We start from the raw sequence: 20,114 nt of genomic DNA on the forward strand, positions 1-20,114 counted from the left end.
AGAAATGAGAGAAATGTGCAAGGTGAGCTCTAAGAGCCCACTCTTCACTTTCCTGGGAAACCAGGCTGTAACCACGATGGCTGGGCATTCCCAGATGAGGGGCAGGAACAATGAACCCTGTGGATGAATGTGAGAAATAAACTGTTTGATTTGGAGAGGTGCCTTGATTCAAAGCCCTTCCCGTGCTGTCCTCGTACATCAGCGTGCGTCAGAGGGATGGGCTGGAAATGGGCAGGAATTTGGCTCTGGATTCAGCCCTCTCCCTGTTTTCACAATCGGTCCCCAAGCCAACAGCCAGCTTTGGGTTATCTGGCTCTCCTGAGGGTTCATCCAGCTGCAGGGGATCTCCAGGGGAGCACTGGCATCACTGGAGTCCCAGTGACGACTCGAGGGCTGCTCATCAGTGAATGGAGACTCTTGGATGAATGAATTGTCATCCCTCTGGCAGCGGGGCCTGACCCTGGTGAGGTCAGCGGGAATTTTCCTGTTTGGTTCATCAGAACAATAATTTCATCTCTCAGGGAGGACTTTTCCCTGGCTCAGTCTGACCAGTGCCTCAGCTGGTTGGCATAGCTCTCTCATTACATCATTGTTTCCTTGCTTTCACAGAAATCATTGACCCAGAGAGAAATATTTTACCTGGAAAGGGAGACCAGGAGCTGACAAAGGCAGGGAAGTGTCAAAATTTTGTGTTGAAAAGACACAGAAGGGCTGAGAGGGGATTTGGACAGAAAATTAATTTAGGCTGAGGGAGCTCACAGGAAGAAAGCTGTGAGAGACAAAGAGACTGATTTCCTTGGGGCTGGGTGACCAAAAGAGAAAGGAGTTGCACCAGAAATGCAGTCCATGGATGGAGAGGGCAGCCTGTCAGGGCAATGGGACACAGCTTTCAGATCCCCTCCCCACCATGTTCAAAACAAGTAAAGCTAGGATCTTAGGGAAAAAAAAATGTTCCTTCTGAGGGTGGTGAGGCCCTGGCACAGGTTGCCCAGAGAAGCTATGGCTGCCCCTGGATTCCTGGAAGTATCCATCCAAGGCCAGGATATTGGAGCAGCCTGGGATAGTGGAAGGTGTCCCTGCCCATGGCAATGACATGATCTTTAATGTCCCTTCCAAACCACTCTGGGATTCCATGACTGCCTTGAAACCCTGGCCCAGCCTGGAAAGGAGAAGTGGATGGGGGTGGATCTTGCCTGAGAAGCACAGGCCACACTCACCTTCATGTCAAACCAGGTGCCTTTTGCACCAACAGTGATGCCAAAATTATTTTCCCAGTGGCAGCTGTTTTCTCTGGGAAGGGAAATAAAGGCACAGAGTCCCCCTGGTGTTCTGGAGAGGTGAGGAATGCTGTGGTCACTCCTGATCAGTGTCATCCCACCACTAGCAGCTTTGCTGACTCACAGGTGGGCACTTGCTGCTTTGTTAAACCTCAAGTTTATTGGTTTCAGGTAAGCAGAAAGGCAATTTTTCACCTGGGCATGTCAGATAACAATCAGAGTCCCAAAAGGGCCACAGATATGGGTGGCCCCAGTTTCTCCTAAAAAAAAGTTACAGCAAAACCAATGTGTTCAGGAATCCTTCAGGATTCATGAGTGAATCCACAAGTATATTCTCTCAGGGGAGCAACAGCCACAGAAACCACAAAATCTCCTTCCCCACAGCTGCTTGTGCCGTGCCAGTGGAGCCTGCAGCTCTCCATGTGCTGCAGTGGCTCCTCTGGAAACCTTCAGCTCTCTGTGGTGGCGGGTGACAGATTTTTGCAGCAGAGAATGACGGGTTCAAAGCAGTACTGAGCCAGGTATTCACCAGAAACACAGCTTCCCACTCGGCACAAGCCCCCTCCGTGGTTACAGCTGTCTGGTCCTTGAGCCTCTCCTGGACAAGGGAGCAGCAAATTCGTGGATGAAATTAGTGGGGTTCCTTCTGGCACCATGTTCCCAGGCAGCCAAGCCAGCACTGGGAGCACACAGAGAGCCTGGGCACCTCGAGCACACCCAGGATCCCCATCCCACAGACAGGTTCAGATATCCATGTTGGAAATCCCAAGCTGCTGAGCCAACCTCCCTCAGGGAATGTTTTATCAAGGAGTTGTTTTTTCAGGATGTTGGCAAAGACTGTGCACGGGAGGTCAGAGGGGTTGTCCTCTCCCTGCCAAGGAGGCAACTGCAGCCTGAGAAAAGGCAGGAACATTTTCCCAGAGCACAGGGTTTCTCCTTTAGGGCTTCTCCCAACTCAGTGATGTGCTCCATTTTCACAGCTTCCTCCCTGTTCATATTTTGTATTCCCCCAAGGGATTAAATAATGAATTTTCCCAAAGTACCTCACCCAGAAAACCTCTTTCCTCAGTACCTATCACACAGTGAAGAAAGATTATCCCTGTACCCAGATATCCTGTTCACCACCCCAGGCCTTCCTGGTCTTACCATGCTGGGTCAGGGAGATGAATATGAGAACAAGCACGAGGATCCCCGTTCCTTTGGCTCTGCTGGAAAATCGCAGGGCTGGGAGTGAGATTTCACAGAAGCCTCTGTGTGCTGCTGGCATGCTGGATGGCATCCTGGAAGAGGGGAGGAGTAGGCAGGAGTTAATTATATTCCAGTCCTCGGAGAAACATTTGCTGCTGAGAAATCCTTTCGTGTCGTTCTGACCCTGTGCTGCTGCTCCAAACAATGTTGACTTTTTTTTCATGTTCACTGGTTACTGGTTTTCCTGATTCCTCTCCTTGGCAGCTGGCATTTTGGGTTGGTAGAATTCCAGCTGGAAAAAAAGAAGCTCAGGGAGATCCTCTGCCCTTCACCTGCAGCCAGCAAAATCCCTTGGAAGTGACAGGGAGGAGGGAAGCAACCTGCAAGGGAAGAGCTCTGAGGATCTGCAGTGAGGAGAAGGATGCAGGCTGGGAGTGATTAGTTTTTAATCTGAGCTCGTGTGAATATTTTCTCCAGCTGAAACCTGGGTGTTATTTTTTCCCCCAGCTTTGGCTTCCGAGGAATTTGGGAGGCTTCATTCCTGAGTGTGATGAGCACACAGTGCTGGTGGAAGAGCTCTTAGTTCAGCAGTGCACCCTGTGGTGGTAAATCTGTGGTGAGTGTGCAGCTCTGGCTGTAAAATCTGATATTCCAGCTGCCCTGCCTGGCCCTGCTGTTTGCTGTCCCTTCAGCTGTAGTAAAAAAAACTGCTCTGTGAACACATCTTAAACTGGCAGGCTAAAGAGTAAAATTAAAAACCCCTTTGTCCCTAAAAAAATACCCAAACAGTACAACATAACTAAAATCATAGTCATTTAGGTTGGAAAGGGCCTTCAAGTTCATTGAGTCCAACCACTCCCCAGCTGTTCCAAGCCCCCACTAAACCATGTCCCTAAATGCCACAGCTGTCTCTCTTTTAAATCATTCAGAGATGGGGACTCCATCACTGCCCTGGGCGCCCTGTTTTAATGCCTGACCACCCTTTCCATGAAGAAATTCCTCCTGATGTCCAACCTGACCATCCCCTGGCACAGCCTGAGGCTGTTTCGTCTCCTCCTGTCCCTGTTCCCTGGGAGCAGAGCCCAAACCCCCCTGGCTGTCCCCTCCTGTCAGGGAGTTGTGCAGAGCCACAAGGTCCCCCCTGAGCCTCCTTTTCTCCAGGCTGAGCCCCTTTCCAGCTCCCTCAGCTGCTCCTTGAAGCGTCCAAGCAATGACTGGATGTGGCACTCAGTGCTCTGGGCTGGGTGACAGGGTGGGGATCGGTCACAGGTTGGGCCCGATGACATTGGAGATCTTTTCCAACCTTAATGATTCTGTGATTAAGTGTCCTCAGTCTTCTAAAGCATTCAAGTGTAAAATCAAACATGGTAAATAAGATTAGGCTGGTAAGAAGGATTAGGGGATGGGGTTTCCAAGGATGCAACAGCAAATTTTTGTGTAATACTGCATGTGGGTGTAATAGAGAGACATTCTGCCTCTTTCCATAAGACTGTTGCACCTGTTTATTTAGCACTTATTGCCTTCTTTATATAAAGACACATGTCACCTCTAGTTAATTACACACTTTGCATGTTGAGAACAGCAGACACATCTACAACACTTGGAGTAAAACTTGTTTTCTTTCTTGGCTGTTCATTCCCATGGTTTTCTGCAGTCCCACGAGGTCCTTGTCACACTTCTGTGCAGCATTTCCATCCTCTGCGAGGGCAGAGCCCCTCTTGCTCTTGCAGACATCTGACTTCTGGGGGCACACAATGGCCCCCCTCATCTTGGCAGATGTGGAAGTTGGATGTTGTGTCTGCAATTCAGAGGGTTAAAGTCAAACCAGGAAACCTGACACTGCCATCCAAACAATGTCATACACAAAAATTGTTGGGAAGTCGTGTTTACTGTGTCTCCAAAAGCAAAGACACAAAACTGAGCTTTGGGGTTTATCACAGCACTTCTGTAAAAGAAGGAATTTGTGTCCCACCAGCTTGAAAAAGAATTAACTGAGGGAGGGATATTGTAGAGCTGTGAAAAAGATGGATGCAGAATGACTACATTTCAAGTAGGTGGCACTGAAAAAAATTGTGAGGGATGAGGTTTTAAAAGAAATTGAAGGAATTCCTAACCTGGAGGGAAAAATCCAGTAAGATCTTTTAAACACAAGGGTGCCTAAATCTAAAAATCCTGAGCTGCAATTTCACGAAAGCCAGAATAATATATAAAAAAATGTAATTATATGGTTGTGGTCACTTTACACAGACAGAGTAACTGCAAGGAAATATCCACTTCTGGCCACGGACAGATCCAGGATACTGGATCAGAGGAACTTTAGGATTAGCACAGTTGTTTCTGAAGTATATACTCATGAATGTTTTATGCTGAGGATTATCTATCTAGGAGCACCAAAACCAAGCAATTCTGTGAAGATTCAGATAAAATAACAGGGAAAAGATCAGTTGGCACCTATTAAGCACGGCAGAGTGGGTGCAGCCAAATAGGAAGATTTACCGAGGAAAGAGGACTCCCTTGTGGGCCAAAACTTCTATTTTATTTCCTCAGCTGGAGGCAGAGCTTTGATTATTTTAGCCAGCCCCAAAGACTCCACACTGATGTCACTGGAGGAACACACAGGTCCATCTTTGTACATGGAAAGAGATGGCTTAGACCCTGTGCCTGGAAGTGTCCAAGGCCAGACTGGATGGGGTTTGGAGCAACCTGGGATAGTGGAAGGTGTCCCTGCCCATGGCAGGGGGTGGAACTGGATGAGTTCACCATGAGACGATGGATTCGAGCTCCCTTCCAACCCAAACCATTCTGCTATTCTATGAATTGGAGGCAAAGTTTGTTTTGCTGAGTTCCCCCCAGATTTTGCCCTCCTGGCAGGGCTCCCACACATACCAACACAGCAGGTCCTCCGGCGCCGATAGCAAGTCCCAAAGGCAGCAAAGGGCTCTGGGCAGGATTTCAGGTGGAAGCAGTATCCGTGGTATTCCAAACAACGCAAGGTGTCCCTGGGCAAGCCGAGACCTACGGGGAGAATGGGATTCCCAGCTGTGCTGCAGGATCAGTCCATTCTCATCTCCATCCCTCCTGATGAAACCCCACAGACCCCGGTTAGGGATCTGACATAAATACCCCCAAAACCCAGGAGTTTTGAGGAACTCGTGGGACCTCAGAGCATTTCAAGGAAGGTTTGTTGTACAACTGGAGTGAAACATAGAGGTTGATGGCAATTTTCTGAACATATCCTGGCCATTTGTGCTATAATGGGAAGGAGCAGCCCAGTCTTGGATGCTTCTGAGTTCTGGGACTGCAGCGCTGCAGGGACATGCAAAGGACAGCATGATCACCACATGCCCCGAAGATAAAATAATGGCTTTTAAAAACCCCCAAAAGCAGGATCTGGCTCAATTAACGGGAACAAGCAGTTTGCCCAGTCCCTTCTTTCTCTGGAAGCCTTTCTTCAAGGTGAGGAGGTTCATTAAGCATGAAGAACATGTAGGATAAAAACACAATCAGAAGATGAGTCAGTGCAGCAGAAGGGCTGAGGAAGGGGAACCAGAATATTCAGACAGCTGAAGTCAGTGGTGAAGTTCAACCTGAAAAATACCAGGGAACACCTCTGCTCTCTTTTACAGTACACAGAAGAGACAATTTTTAACCCTGGGTTTAGAAGAGGAGGTGATTTCCATGGTGCCACCATCCAATAGTGCCACAAAAGACATTTCAAAGATGGACCCAACACCTGGCAGAAGCTTGTGTGGGGAGGTTCTGGTGTGACACCTGCTCACCATTCTGCTTCTAGACTGAGAAACAGGGAACGGCTCTAAGAAAAGGAGCTGAGGAGAACACTCTGCACCACCACAGGAGCGAGCTGTACCTCCTGCACAGGCAAACCCCAGCGTGGGGCTTGGCCCTTACCTGGAACAGCCTGGAGGAGGAAAAGCAGGAGAGCCATGAGGCAGGAGAAGAGCTTCATGGTGGAAGGTCTCAGCTGCAGTGTGGAGACAGGGACACAATGCCAGAACCTTTGAGCAGGGGAGGAGGGAGCACTCTGGCATTTATAGGGCAGTGGGAACCCCTGTGGCTGTCTGGGGAACCTTGGCAGGGGTGGCAGGGGAAGGCAGCGGGTACAGCCTGACCTCTGCACGTGGCTAAACCTGAACAATGGCTCAGGGGCACAAAAACAAGGGGACAAAGAGCTGTGCCTGCCTGCCTGGCCACTGGGAAGGCTGCTGGGAGGGCCCCTTATCAATATGGATCCACCCAGAGAGCATCATTAACTTGAAATGTCAATGTGGTTGGTAATGGGTTATCTGGAGGAAATTAGCCATTGTTTGGTGGGAGAGAAGGCAGCTGGAACATGATAGAATCATCATGGAATCATAGAACAGTGTGGGTTGGAAAGGACTTTAGAGATCATCCAGTCCAAGCCCCTGCCATGGGCAGGGACAGCTTTTACTATCCCAAGTTACTCCAAGCCCCATCCAGCCTGGCCTTGGACAGTTCCAGGGATCCAGCAGCAGCCAGAGCTTCTCTGGACAACAAAAAATATCTGATCCTGCTGCTTGTCCTGTGATGCAACGTCTGTTCCCAAGATAAAGAAATAAATTATTATGATAATTCCATAGACAAACATATAAAATAGTTGTATTTTTTTCTGTGAAAGGTGCTGTGAAAAAAAAAAAAAAAGTGGTCTAGTGGAAGGTCTTCCTTTCCATGTCAGAGGGTTGGAATGAGATGATTTTTCAGATCCTTTTCATCCCAAACCCTTCTGCCATTCCATGTTGCTATGATACATGAAGTGCAGATTATCAGTCACCAGCAGCACCTTCAACTTTGGAGGTGCACAAAGAGCACATGACAAGTGAAATTAATGAGTTTGCCTCAGCATTCATCTGTACAGAGTTTGAATGATATCAACAGACAAGTGGAAGTGGCAGCTGACAGCTCAGGTTCTCCCTCCATCATTTACTTCAGCCTCTTTCTGTACAAGGTATTTATTGATGTTGTTCTGACCCAGCAGCCTCGATATCAACAACACAAAATGCAAACCTCCCCCTCAGCCATGTGCATTGTTCTTTGTCTGCCTCCCCGCTTTCTTTGTTTGCTTTCCGCTGCAAATTTGCAGGTGACATCCAGTCCTGAAGGAGAGGCGTTTGTGTCCATTTCCAGCTACTCCAGGGACAGGGATGAAACAAAAGCTGCAACAAAAGCCCTTCAGCTGGCTCAGGTTCCCTCTGAATCCAAAGGGATCCTAGCTGAGATCTTAATCTCAGCTCCCAAGATCTGTCATTGTACTTTGTCAGACTGGAGCACACACCCAGCTTTCTCAACAATTATTTTTTAAATCACAAAGAAAAATGGTCTTGTTCTGTAGTGATGACCTGGAAATGTTTGTCTTTTAAAATTTTATCTCCGTGGGAGGTGAAGTACAAATTTAAAACCCTAAGTGTGTTAACAATAGTGGAAGAGGAGTGACTGCCCAGTAATTTCACATTCAAAATCCCTCTCCATCATTTCCAGAATGTTTTCACTATCAGACCACAAGTGCTCATACAATCACAGTCCCCTTCAAATTAGGATCAGAAATTATCCCAGAAAAAAACCCAACTCTTTGAAACTCAAGTACCATCTCAGTCTGCCTTGATGCCTCTGCACTTTCTCTGCTCTTTTTTGTTCTCCTCCTTTCCCAGGTTACTTTCCCAGGTTATTCCAGGTGTTTTATATGGATCACAGAAGAAATGCTCACACACAGTGGAAGTTCTTCCCCTTGCCTAAGGATCTCTTGTGAGGAGCAGCTGAGGGAGCTGGAAAGGGGCTCAGCCTGGAGAAAAGGAGGCTCAGGGGGGACCTTGTGGCTCTGCACAACTCCCTGACAGGAGGGGACAGCCAGGGGTGGGTCAGGATCCTCTCCCAATAAAAAAAAGGGACAGAGCAATAGGAATCACCACAAATTGCACCAGGGGAGGTTTAGATTGGAAATTAGGAAAAATGCCTTCACAGAAAGCTGTGTCCAGCCCTGGCACAGCTGCCCAGGGCAGTGGTGAAGTCCCCACCCCTGGAGGGTTTTGCTGATTTGGCCTGGCACTCACACCCTTTGAGTAAGGGAGTTTTTATGACAAGGGAAGACTTCTTATTAATTTTGAAGTTTTCAGTCATGGCACAGCTCTGAAAATAATACCTGGGATGCTAAATTGATGGGAAACATCTACTTTCCCAGAGTACTTAACCAGATTTGTGTTATGGCAATGTAAATCAGCAGGATTTGACTGCAGTTGGGCTGAAGTGGTCCTAGAACTGGCTGAGAACCTAATTTTATTTACAACATTGTGAGCAGCAAGTGACAGAGTGGGATGGATGAGGAAAGGTGCCACTGGGGGTGGTCAGCAGGGAAAAATATGGGGGGGAAATCTAACAGCAACCATTGGGGTTGAATAAGCAAAACCTTTGGGCTGTGGAGGAAAAAACACTGTATTTCCAGGAAGGAAACAAGCCGAATTTCCAGCCTGGCCTTGAGATGGAGGATTCTCCACTGAACTAAATTAATCTCCAGCCTGATTTACAGCTCATGAGCTGGTTCCTGGCTCCCTCTTGTGGGAAAAGGTGCTGGAGGGAGGGAGTGACCTCGTGGTGCAGGGTTTGCTCTGGTGGAAAGGTAAAAGCAAGAGGAAATGCCTCTTTACTCCATCCTCAGCACTGGTAATCCCCAGGGAAAATGTCTGGTGATTATTGATATGTTTAGACAGCAGGGATGGGATTTGGTTTCAGACAAATTTTACAGATCAATCGAATTTTTTGGAGGGAGTTTCTTATATTCAGGGTAAGTGTTTAACTATGAAGTTAATGTTTCCTAACTTCATATAATTTTATAACATTTCTATAGCTTTAAAAGTCTCCATAACTATAGTAATACTGAGAGCTCTGCCTCAGAAGAGGCTGAGCCAGGGAGGATTTTCCTGGGGCTTTGCCCATTGCACTGCTGGCCACAGCCCCTGCCTGTATTGCCCCTCTCCAGACACCCTGGTACCCAGCAGACTGTCTCCAGCATGTCTCCATGGGGTGGGAATGAAGCTGGGAATGGAGTTGGAGAGGGCTAAGGAAGGCTTCACTTCCTTACTGATACTGCTGTCCATGGCAGCCTTGCCCCAAGCACCCATGAGGAAAGGACTGGGCAGCTGGAGCTGGTGGTGGACCCTGCCTGCAGTGGGGGGACATCCTGCCCTCCTTGCAGGAGCTCCAGGTGCCACTCCCAGCCAGCACAGGGCTGTGGCTGGGGCAGGGCATCAGGAGCTGGGAATGGCCTGAGCCCACGTGTGCTCCACTTTACCAAAACCATTTCAGAGTCTGCAGCCAAACCCACCTTGGGCTGTCCTGTGTTCCCCCCTGGGCCACCATCCTCCCTTGGAGCATCCCTGAGCGTGGTTCCTGCCCTCACTGACCCTGTGGGGCCTTTCATCCCACCCCACACTTTCATCCTGCAGCCTGGGCTGGTCTCTGCAGCCACCCTCCCCTCAGGTTGCCCCTCCTGCCACAGCCCTGCTGCTGGGGTGCAGGGACGCCCTGGGGTGGTCCCCACGGGAAGGACATTCCCAGCGGCCAATCCCAGGCCCCTGGACCCCTCCATCCTGACCTCGTGGCGCAAGGGCAGCGCGTCTGACTCCAGATCAGAAGGTTGTGTGTTCAAATCACACCGGGGTCAGTCTGGGGCTCCGCTGGCACCCCTCTGCTTTTCTGGGGGGCTGTTCTGTGGGAGGGTGTCTTGGGCTGGGGGTGTGTATTCTATTTCCATCTGTTGGAGGTGGGGCAGGTATCTTCTGTTAATTGGGCAGCTTTTCTTTATCTCTTCCACAACCAAACCTCCCTCCAGGAAATACCTTCTGTTCATGAGCCAGTGAGTGTCACTGCACGGCTGAAAAAATTACATCATCCCACTGGGAGATGCTCCACCCAGGGGGAGGAGCCAAGCATTCCTACCTGAATATAATCTGAGATTTGGCACACCACAGCAGCCTTTTGTACTGGATTCCCAGAGGAGCAGCTTTCTTCTCCACTGGATTCCCAGAGGAAGACCAGGCCCATCTCCAGCACCCCTGCAGCTTCAGAGGAAAACTCCACCCTTGTACAGGATCCCTGCTCCAACAGAACCACAGCTGGCACTGCAGGAGGGCTGCAGCCACCATTTAATGGGACTGCCACCAACACCCTGAACCACAGGGGGTCAGGTCATGTTCTGACTGTGTCAGTGGTTTGTTTTCTTTTTTTGTACTATTGCATTTGTATTTTTAATTTTCCTTGCAAAGAGCTGTTACTCCTATTCCCATATATTTGCCTGAGAGCCCCTAATTTCAAAACCATAATAATTTGGAGGGAGGGGGTTTGCATTTTTCATTTCAAGGAAGGCTCCTGCCTTCCTTAGCAGACATCTGTCTTCTCAAACCAAGACAGAAGGGCAGGGCTCAGGGTGTAGGGGCACGGACTAGACTTTATGGGGAACATGATGCCCAGAGCTCTCCTTTGAGCAGGGAGCTGTGCTGGATGGAAATTATGGGTCAGGATGCAAGCAGGGAGGTTTTGTTGTGGTGGGTATAGGACATAATTTACCTCAAGAAGGAGTTAATGCCTTCCTCAGGAAAATGCAGGAAACTTTTTAACTCCGGGCTCAGTCACTTCTGGAGGACCTGGACATGCTTGCCTGGCAGGGTAACATGGGGTGCTATGGTCAGTCCAGGGGATATCTGGAGGGGAATCAAGAGCAATTACGCTGTGTGGGATTATAGAAATAGGGACAAGTTTCTGATGAACAACATGGAAAGATTTTTTTCAAGAATATTAAAAAAGACCATCTGGAAAGCTTTAGTCTGGGCAATCACAGCTTGGGATCTGCCTGAACACTATGGAAACAACCCCTAAGAAAGCCCAAAAGGAAGAAAGATGTGCAAATGACTGGAACGCCAAGGATTTACCAAAGGCAGACCACCCAAGACCAAAATAATAGATTTCTTTGAAGAGATTATTTCTTTGGTAGTCAAATGGACCCTGAGGAATATAATTTATCTTGACTTTGGTTTCACTTCTGACAAGGTCTCCCAGACATGTCTCTGCAGCAGGACACACACACAGAGCAGCTGAACTCAATCCAAAGGCAAATCAAGGGCCAGGACCAGGCACTGAGAGGGTTGGGGTCAGTGTTGGTGGTCCAGGGGACCCTTCACTGCTGGATGCTGAGCTGGGAGAGGTTTAAGGCCTCTGTGATGGGAGCAGAGGATGTTCCACAGAAGGAAGGACACGGCCAGCCTGGCAGGGACATGGGGATGACCAGGGGACAGGGCCAGTGGCGCAATGGACAACGCGCCTGACTACGGATCAGGAGATTGCAGGTTCGACTCCTGCCTGGCTCGCAATTTTCCTGCCCACAGCCTGGCTGTCATATTGATGGTGACAGGGGACATCTTCCCCCATGGTGCCCTGCCTCTCTCCGGTGTTGTCCCTTCCCTTGAATCAGGGCAGGTTCTGACTGGACACACTGGCAAAAAAAATTCTCTGTGAGATGGTTAATCACCAAGAGAGGAGACCAGCGAGGCTGTGGCCTCTACATCCTTGGAGATATTCAGAGTCTGAGCAGGCAGTCCTGAGAAGTCTGGACTGCAGACCACCACATGTAATTTCCAACACAAATCACAAATCACTGTTATTTGATGTAAAAGTCCTGTTTCCATGTTCATTTTTTGCTTCATCCCACATTTGCACATTCATGGTGCTGTCATCACTGTTTTGTACCTTCACTGTGTCTGTGGTTTGGGCCAGGAAGGTTTAAGGTGTCCATGTGCAGGGTAGCCCACCACAATTGGCCATCAAGCAAGATCTTGCTACAGCTCACCTGCCCATCCCTCTGTCACCACGCTGGAGCAAGTGGACATGGCCTTGGGCTAAGCTTTCTCCTCCACTGGGCACCACAGAGAGTTCTATAAGGCCTGGGAAATTTAACCACACATCCCATAGGAAGGCAAGATGTGCCCTCCAGCCCTCCAGAGCAGCTGAGCTGAGCCTGGAGCTCAGTAGAGGCATCTCCTCTCCTGGGTGGTGGAACCAGTGGGACCACAAGTGAGGAGGGCAAGGCTGACATGGAATGGGCAGGGGGGAGCAAGGTGAGATCCTGCCACTTCCCTTTAACCACCAATAAATCCATGTGGTCCTGAAGTGAGGACAGCAGGTGGGATCAGAGCCTCGGGCTAGTTGCTCAGTGGATCATGAACTTTTGCTTTGCCTTTGGGTTGAGTTCAGCTGCTCTGTGTGTGTGTCCTGCTGCAGGGACACATCTGGGAGACCTTGTCAGAGGTGAAACCAAAGTCAAGACAAATGATGTTCCTCAGTGTCCATTTGGCCATTGAGGAAGGAATTGTACTGTCTCAGTGTTCTGCCCTTGGGAAGTCCATGGTCCCTGTCTCCAGCCATCATCACATTCTTCCTTCATTTCAGGAACATTCTCACCTGGCCTCTGAGGTGGAATGGACCAGACTCTTCTTTTTTACTCTTTTCTTGAAGAAACTCCTCGTGGTGTTCATCGGAACCTCTCTCCATTTCCATCTCTTACACTGAACCATTGTCCTTAAACACTCCAGGACTGACTGTGCCACCTCACCTGGTCTTACAGGGAAACATCACATGGAGATAAGTCCAGGTGCCCCAGGAGCAAATGAGCCTGCAGTTGTGGAGCTTTTTCCTCTTTTCAGAGAAAGCCTTCACTCCCTTCAGCTTCCTCATGAGGCAAAGTGCAGCAGACACCCACCACACCTCCCTGCTTTGTCCTGCACTCTGGGTATGACCAGTGCCCTGTGAATCATGGGTTTGATATCCATGCATCTTCCACGTGAATGGGGCTTCTGTCCCCAGGGAGGTGCTGACCTGTGGAGTTTTTGCTTTTTTTTTTTTTTGTTAAGGTTGGGATTAAATGTGTGAGATGGAATTTCATGTTTGGACCCAGATGTTTATTAGTTTTTATCTATATTATAGTTTTACAAGCTGTGAGTTCTACAGTACCTTATTTTAACAAGCTAAAAATGAAGTTGTATCTCTCTCTGTCTCTCTCTAAGGTTTTTTTAAGGATAAGCTGTTTAATTAAGCAATGACACAAATTATTTTTATATTCGACTTAATAACTAACTACTTGTGGCTTTCAATGCAGGTTTTTAAAATCTAATTACACAATACTACTCAAACCTGTGAAGAAGAAGGTGAAGAAGATGGACCAGCTTCTGCTCTAAAACCTCTATCTTTTTTGTATACATTATTCTAAAACCTTACACTCTAAGTTTCCCACCATGTGATATTACACACTTCTATTCAAACTACACACCCATACTCCCAGCTCTATCATTTAATTTTGGAAGCTTTCTCCACAGCCTCAGGTCAAATGCAGTGTTCTCTTGGGGGTCAATGCCTGTCAGCACACAAAGTCTAAAATTCTTAGTAAGCAGGGTTCCCACACTGGGCCACCATTTTTCCTGTCCCTCTGGAGACACCAGATCCAGGAGTCTGTTTCTCCTGGGAGAGGCTCTGCAGGGCTGCTCTGGGCAGTGGCCATTTTTGTCCTTCTTCCTGTGAAGTATCTCATTTAGAGCCCTCTTTGTTTAGCAAGGCAAGGCAGGCAATGATGGTGCCACTCTTGTGTTAGGTGAAGCAAAATTCCCATTCCCTCAAAGAAGACCCCAAATTCCAGGATGATATTTGGGGGAAGAACATCCCACCCCTGACCTCGTGGCGCAATGGCAGCGCGTCTGACTCCAGATCAGAAGGCTGTGTGTTCAAATCACACCGGGGTCAGGATGTCCCCTCTGGGGGGATGTGAGATGGGCATTTCCTGCACATTTCCTTTTGCCTTCCCACTCCGTAACTCTGTACCCCAAATTCCTGCTGAAGGGCAGTGGATGAGCCATGGCAGAGTGGTCTTTCCTTGCTGGGTGAGTGTTCAAAGTATCTTCAGAGTTATGCTTCTTCAAAATGCAACTTCAGCTTTCCCTTATCCTATGCTGGCAAAGCTGACAGGAATAGGGGGCACCCCAGATGTGGCTTCATGTCAGGGTATGGTTCCAAAACCTCTTTGGAAAGTCAAGGAACTGTTAGGGGGGATAAGATCCCTTTATATGTTCTTCCTCGGATTGAATAATCCCAGTTTCTCCCCATCTCTTTTCACATCCCCCCATATCCAACTCCCCCACCACCTTGATGGCTCTCACTGAATTTGCTTCACTGTCAGTGAGTTTTTTTTTTTATTCTGTTGAAACACCTGGCTGTGGGGAGCCTAAGCTCCCAGATGTGGCTTCATGTCAGGGTATCAATTCTTCTGATCCCAAATGCCTTTGGAAAGGCAAGGAACTGTTAAGGGGTATAAGATTCCTTTATACGTTCTTCCTCCGGTTGAATAATCCCAATTTCTCCCCATCTCTTTTCACATCCCCCCATATCCAACTCCCCCACCACCTTGATGGCTCTCACTGAATTTGCTTCACTGTCAGTGAGTTTTTTTTTTTATTCTGTTGAAACACCTGGCTGTGGGGAGCCTAAGCTGAACCATCAGGACTGGTCATCAGGATCTTTAACTCTCTGCTTAGTCTTCTCTTGATTCCCCATGGTGAGATGGACAGAGAGGATGGAGGGCTGGAAAAGAGGTTTGAATCTGTAGGAAGGACCTTATATGAGTTGTAATTCATAAAAAGTAATTGAACTCCTTTAAGGGCTCTTTCAAGGTGAATTTTAGAATATATAAACAGGAGACATACTGAGATAAGACAATGGATCAATAACAAATACAAGAACCTAAGATCCCTCATTCCATAACTCCTGGAGTGCCACCAAAGGGTTGAGTGAGCAGGGATTTCCTCAAGATGTCGCTGCCTCACTGCTTTTAATGTCACAGAATTATCGAGGTTGGAAAAGACCTCCAAGATCATTAAGTCAAAAGTCCTTGTCTTTGGCTCTGTCTCCATAATGTGATTTTCTGTCCCTTTCACTTCTCAGAATGGAAAGAAACTCAGGTATTTCCTTTTGTGAATCTTCCACACATGAAAAAGCCACAAATAGTACAATTCCCAAGATGCTGTTGTTTGGACAACTGGCACTCTCTTGAAAGGATATCTGGTAGGAAGCATTATTCTTGTAGACTTCCCATCAGAAGTATTTTCACTGCAGGCAATGGGAACAGTTTAACATTTCATTTAAAAAATGCTGAGCTTAAAACTATTCTCACTTTTCAAAGGACCAAACTCTTAAGACTTCTGAAAGCTTTTTTTTTTTTTTAAAAAAAAAAAAGCAGAAGCATTTTGAGTCACAATCTATGGAAGGTGTCCCTGCCCATGACAGGGGTGTTGGAATGAGAGGATCTTCAAGGTCCCCTTTCAACCTTTCAATCCAAACCATTTGATGATTCTGTGAAGAGCCTGGTGTTGAGGTTTAATCAAAGGGACACTTCAACAGAGAGCGGAACTTGTTTCCAATTCAAGAAAAGTTGTCATAAGCTACTTAATAACCAATATTGTTTCATAATCTTGAGACTCTCCAAGTGTTTCCAGTTAAAATAGTCTATCTTGCATAAACAAGAAAATCTTTGAGGCTCCATCAAATGGGGAAATGTGAGGGAGAAGGGCTTAAAATATTCCATATTGCTGTAAATTCCTGTAACAAATTCTCTTTCCTATATAAATTTATTTTCCAGTGAAAATCCAGTTCTCAGGGAATTGTGATCAGCCCTATCAAGTTCTGTTACACAAAGTAGTTTACTCTGAATATTGACTTAGAAGTAGCTTGACCAGAGGAGGATGTGAAACCTGAAGCTGGGACTCCTCCACACAGTGACTGATTGGGTTCAGTTCTGGACTTTTTGTGTCTGGTGGAAATGTTTTTTCTGTAAAAACTTGAAGTATGTTTTGTCAGGCAGCAAGGTTGTTTGTTTTGGTTTGGTTTGGGTTTTTTTTTGTTTTGTTTTGGGGTTTTTTTGTTTGGTTGTTTTTTTTGTTTTAATTTTTTTTGTTGTTGTTGTTTTTTTGTTGTTTTTTTTGGTTTTTTTTTTTTCTGTCTGTATAAGCAACAGTGTCACTCTTGTGTCACCAGGCTTCCTTCTAGAATGACCCCATGACTGTTTTGGAAGCTGAAGTTTTGTTTTCATTTCTCGCCACCCTGTTGGTTAAAGTCTCAGTGTCCAAGCTGAGGACAAGGTCACATCTCCCTGTGAGTGACCAAGGAAAGGTTGCTTTTGGTCTGCTGGAGCTTTCTAAGGATAAATACCACAGAAATATAGAATGGAAAAGGTTGGAAGGCACCACTGGAGGTCATTTGGCCCAACCTCCCGCTCAAGCAGGCTCGTCCTAGAAGACACAGGATTGTGTCCAAACAATTCTGGAATACCTCCAGTGAGGGAGATTCCACACCCTTTCTGGGCAACTTGTATGTCCTCCTGTTTGTGGAGGGAGGATCATTCCATGCCAAAAAAAAGATTTTTAACCTTCTTTCCATCAGCACTTGAACCAATCAATGAAGTGACTGCTGGAGAAGTGATGGAGGATGATGGAAGTGATGGATAAACCTATTAACATTTTTTTTTAATTAACATTTAGGTACCAGGAAGAATTTCTTCATGGAAACGGTGGTCAGGAGTTGGAAGGGGCTGTTCAGGGAGGTGGTGGAGCTTCCATCCCTGGAAGTGTCCATGGAATTACTGGACGTGGCACTCAGTGCTCTGACAAGATGGTGATTGATCACAGATTGGACTCAGTGGTCTGGGAGCTCTTTTCCAACCTAAATAATTTAGTAATTCTGTGATTCTAACAGCCTTTGTGTCTCTCATTTCCTCTGGCCAAGCCTGTCCCTGGTGCTCTCATCCCTTCCCTGTTTACATCTACACCTCACTCCTGCCTTAGTGTGGAGCAGGATGAAGGTGCGAGGGCTGTGATTGCTCAATCTTCCGTGTGGGGACAAATTTTTATAAATATCTTCAGCAATGGCATGGAAAAAAAAAACCCCAAAGAGTGGAGTTTTGGCAATTTTATTCCAGTTATTTAAAAGCCACACTGACAGCAGTAAACTTCATAAAATGGAACAAGTGGGAAAATATATAACAGAAGTTCTCGGGGGTAATGGATTTAGAGGAAAATAACCCAGGTTGTGACACTGGGTAATTTCTTTCCCAATGTACATTTTGTCAGCACCATGTGGCTGATATTTATCTTTCTCTGCAATCAGGAGGTAGAAGGGTTTCAGCTTGTACACTGATATCTTTAGAATCAGGCCATAAACCAGTATGGGATGGATTATCAGCTAAGAATCTTCAAGAGAGAAATACTTCCTTGGATTTATTTCAGGGGAAAACAACAATAAAAAAGGCTCAAAGTAATTTCTTATCTCTATCTCTGTTGCAATCCCCAAGCCTAAAAATCGTTAAACTTATTTGTCATCAGATTCCAGACCTTGATTCATAATTAATTTCTTGTAAACTCTTTTTTCTATTTTTTCAGCTGTTTTGCCAGGTGCAGACCCAGGATGTACTCATGAGTGACTTTCAGGTTGCTGTCTTAGGAACTGGGTGAATATCAGAACAAATTCCAGGAAAACCTGGACAATGCACAGGGGCCACCAGCCTTGTGAGCAAACACCAACACTTGCAGTGGATGTAATCAAGAGTAAATTTTTAAAACTAATAAATGTCTAAATGAATACAAGCCAGAGCTCATCCTAATTGCATTCCCTGCTCTATCACAATCCCTTAGCTTTTCAAAGCCTCAGAATTGTGTTAAACACTTTTTTTGCCTCATATTTGCAGGGGAAAAGTCATGATGGGAATTTTTCCCAAGAAAGAAAATAGCAAGATGAGGCTGGTGAAGATTGCCCTGCTTAGCATATCATTCCCCATCTCCCAAAGTTGACAGAGAAATAATATAGCTCTTAGACTTTTAAGCATGGAAAATCAACCAAATTTCTTCCTTTGCCTGAACTTTTCCCTGAGATTTTGCCCCTTATGTAAGAACAGGAGCTGTTTGCAAATGGGATTTGATCCAACAGTTTGGCTCCTTCCCTTCCCTTCCCTTCCCTTCCCTTCCCTTCCCTTCCCTTCTACTTCTGAGATTTTATATCATATTCCTGTAACCAAAACTGTTCTTGCAACTAAATCACTGCACAAAACCTATGTCCTTTACATGGTGGAAATGGCTGATTAAATACAGAACTGCTGTAATCTGAAAGGCCAATTAAATTTTAGGGTAAAAGCCAGAGATTTCACTTATTTGTGGTGTGATTGTGACAGCTTTGGTCCAAATAATGTGCCAGGAGAACTGCTGAGTGTCCTGGGGCAGGAGGAGTGAGGAGAGGAAGGAGGGAAGGAAAGGCTCTATCTACCCTCTCCTGTGAGAACATCCATAACAAAATGTCCTGGAGCAGCACCATGCCCATGGTGGCATTAAAGCAGAGTAGGGACAGAGGTACAGGGCCCAGCTCTGTAATATCAGCTAAACTGGCTCAGTTTGGGCCCAGAACTGTCACAAACCCATGGGGGTTGGTATGGGCTAGGAACCACTCCCTGTGGATAGTTTTAATCCAGCCACCTGCTCCTGAAGCTGAAGGAATTCAACAGTATGGATGTGGCCAGCCACCCTTGTTGCCTCAGAATCATAGAATAGTTTGGGCTGGAAAGGACCTTTGCACCCACACCCACAAACTCAACCTCACTGCCCCTCTGGAGGGCTGGAGATGGGGGTAAAAGGTGGGTTGAACTCTGTTTTAGACCCCCAGCAAAGGTGTGGGAGTGAAAATGTGCAGAAATGCAGCCCTTGATGATGCTAGGAAGTCATGGCCTTTCCAAAGGTCAGTTGCCCAGTGGCTCATTACCCAGGAGGAATCCCATCCTTCAGGAGGGGTGAGGTGCTGCTGTTCAAGACGTGGTTTCCCAGGAAAGTCATGCACAGGGGAGCAGGAGCTATTGGCCCTGCGTGGCTCTGTGGAGACATCTGTGCAGAGGGGGTTTGGGGTCATTGAAAATCATCTTGAACATTTTGTAAAGTTCAGCAGATGAGAGTCAGGATGGTTTATGCCACGTCAACATGTCTGTGTGGAGGGGAGATAATTAACAACTCTGTGTCTTCCCTGTTATTTGAGGGATTCTTCCCTGCTGGAACTGTACAGCTGCTGCAATGTCAGCCCTGCTCCCAGCTGAGGTTGCAGCAAACCTCATCCCTCAGCATGGAGACCAACGAGGTGGGGAAAAAATATCCATGATTGGAGACATGAAATGGAAGAGATGAAATGAAAGGAGAGGCAGAAATTATATTTACCTGATGCTCCCAGAGGTTCATCTGATAGATCACAGAATGGAATGTTTTGGGTTGGTTGGTACCATAAAGATCATCCAGTTCCATCCTGTGCCATGGGCAGGGACACCTTCCACTATCCCAGGTTGCTCCAAGCCCTGTCCAGCCTGGCCTTGGACACTTCCAGGGATGGGGCACCCACAGCTGCTCTGGGCACCCCGTGCCAGGGCCTCACCACCCTCATGCTTTTTCAAGGAGATATTTAAAGGACATCAGATATCAAGCAAATGCTCAGAGTCCTGTGTCTATGACTCCTAAGAAATAACATAGTCATCTAAAAAGTGCTTTCAATCCACAAAGGGTGTAGTTC

The 20,114-nt window shown here is 47.0% G+C and overlaps 1 protein-coding gene, 1 long non-coding RNA gene and 3 other non-coding genes across 5 annotated transcripts; 4 read left to right on the forward strand and 1 right to left on the reverse strand.

Moving 5' to 3' along the window:
- Window positions 1–239: 239 nt before the first annotated feature.
- Window positions 240–10,445, forward strand: LOC120496824. Its single transcript, XR_005626361.1, has 3 exons — window positions 240–468; window positions 2,973–3,081; window positions 10,324–10,445. It is a non-coding gene; the product is annotated as an uncharacterized LOC120496824 (long non-coding RNA).
- Window positions 4,036–6,803, reverse strand: LOC120496823 (gallinacin-11-like). Its single transcript, XM_039697623.1, has 3 exons — window positions 6,375–6,803; window positions 5,352–5,480; window positions 4,036–4,263 (listed from the first exon to the last, which is right to left on the reverse strand). Exons 1-3 carry the CDS (start codon window positions 6,430–6,432, stop codon window positions 4,136–4,138), a joined length of 315 nt encoding a protein of 104 aa, XP_039553557.1. The 5' UTR covers window positions 6,433–6,803; the 3' UTR covers window positions 4,036–4,135.
- Window positions 10,084–10,155, forward strand: TRNAW-CCA. Its single transcript has one exon. It is a non-coding gene; the product is annotated as a tRNA-Trp (tRNA).
- A 1,336-nt stretch (window positions 10,446–11,781) lies between the features above and the next one.
- TRNAR-ACG lies at window positions 11,782–11,854 on the forward strand. Its single transcript has one exon. It is a non-coding gene; the product is annotated as a tRNA-Arg (tRNA).
- Window positions 11,855–14,204: 2,350 nt separating this feature from the next.
- On the forward strand, window positions 14,205–14,276 carry TRNAW-CCA. Its single transcript has one exon. It is a non-coding gene; the product is annotated as a tRNA-Trp (tRNA).
- Window positions 14,277–20,114: the final 5,838 nt, after the last annotated feature.

This window comes from Passer montanus, unplaced genomic scaffold (genome assembly GCF_014805655.1).
Source record: "Passer montanus isolate IOZ18808 unplaced genomic scaffold, ASM1480565v1 scaffold119, whole genome shotgun sequence".
NCBI classification, from domain to species: Eukaryota; Metazoa; Chordata; class Aves; order Passeriformes; family Passeridae; genus Passer; species Passer montanus.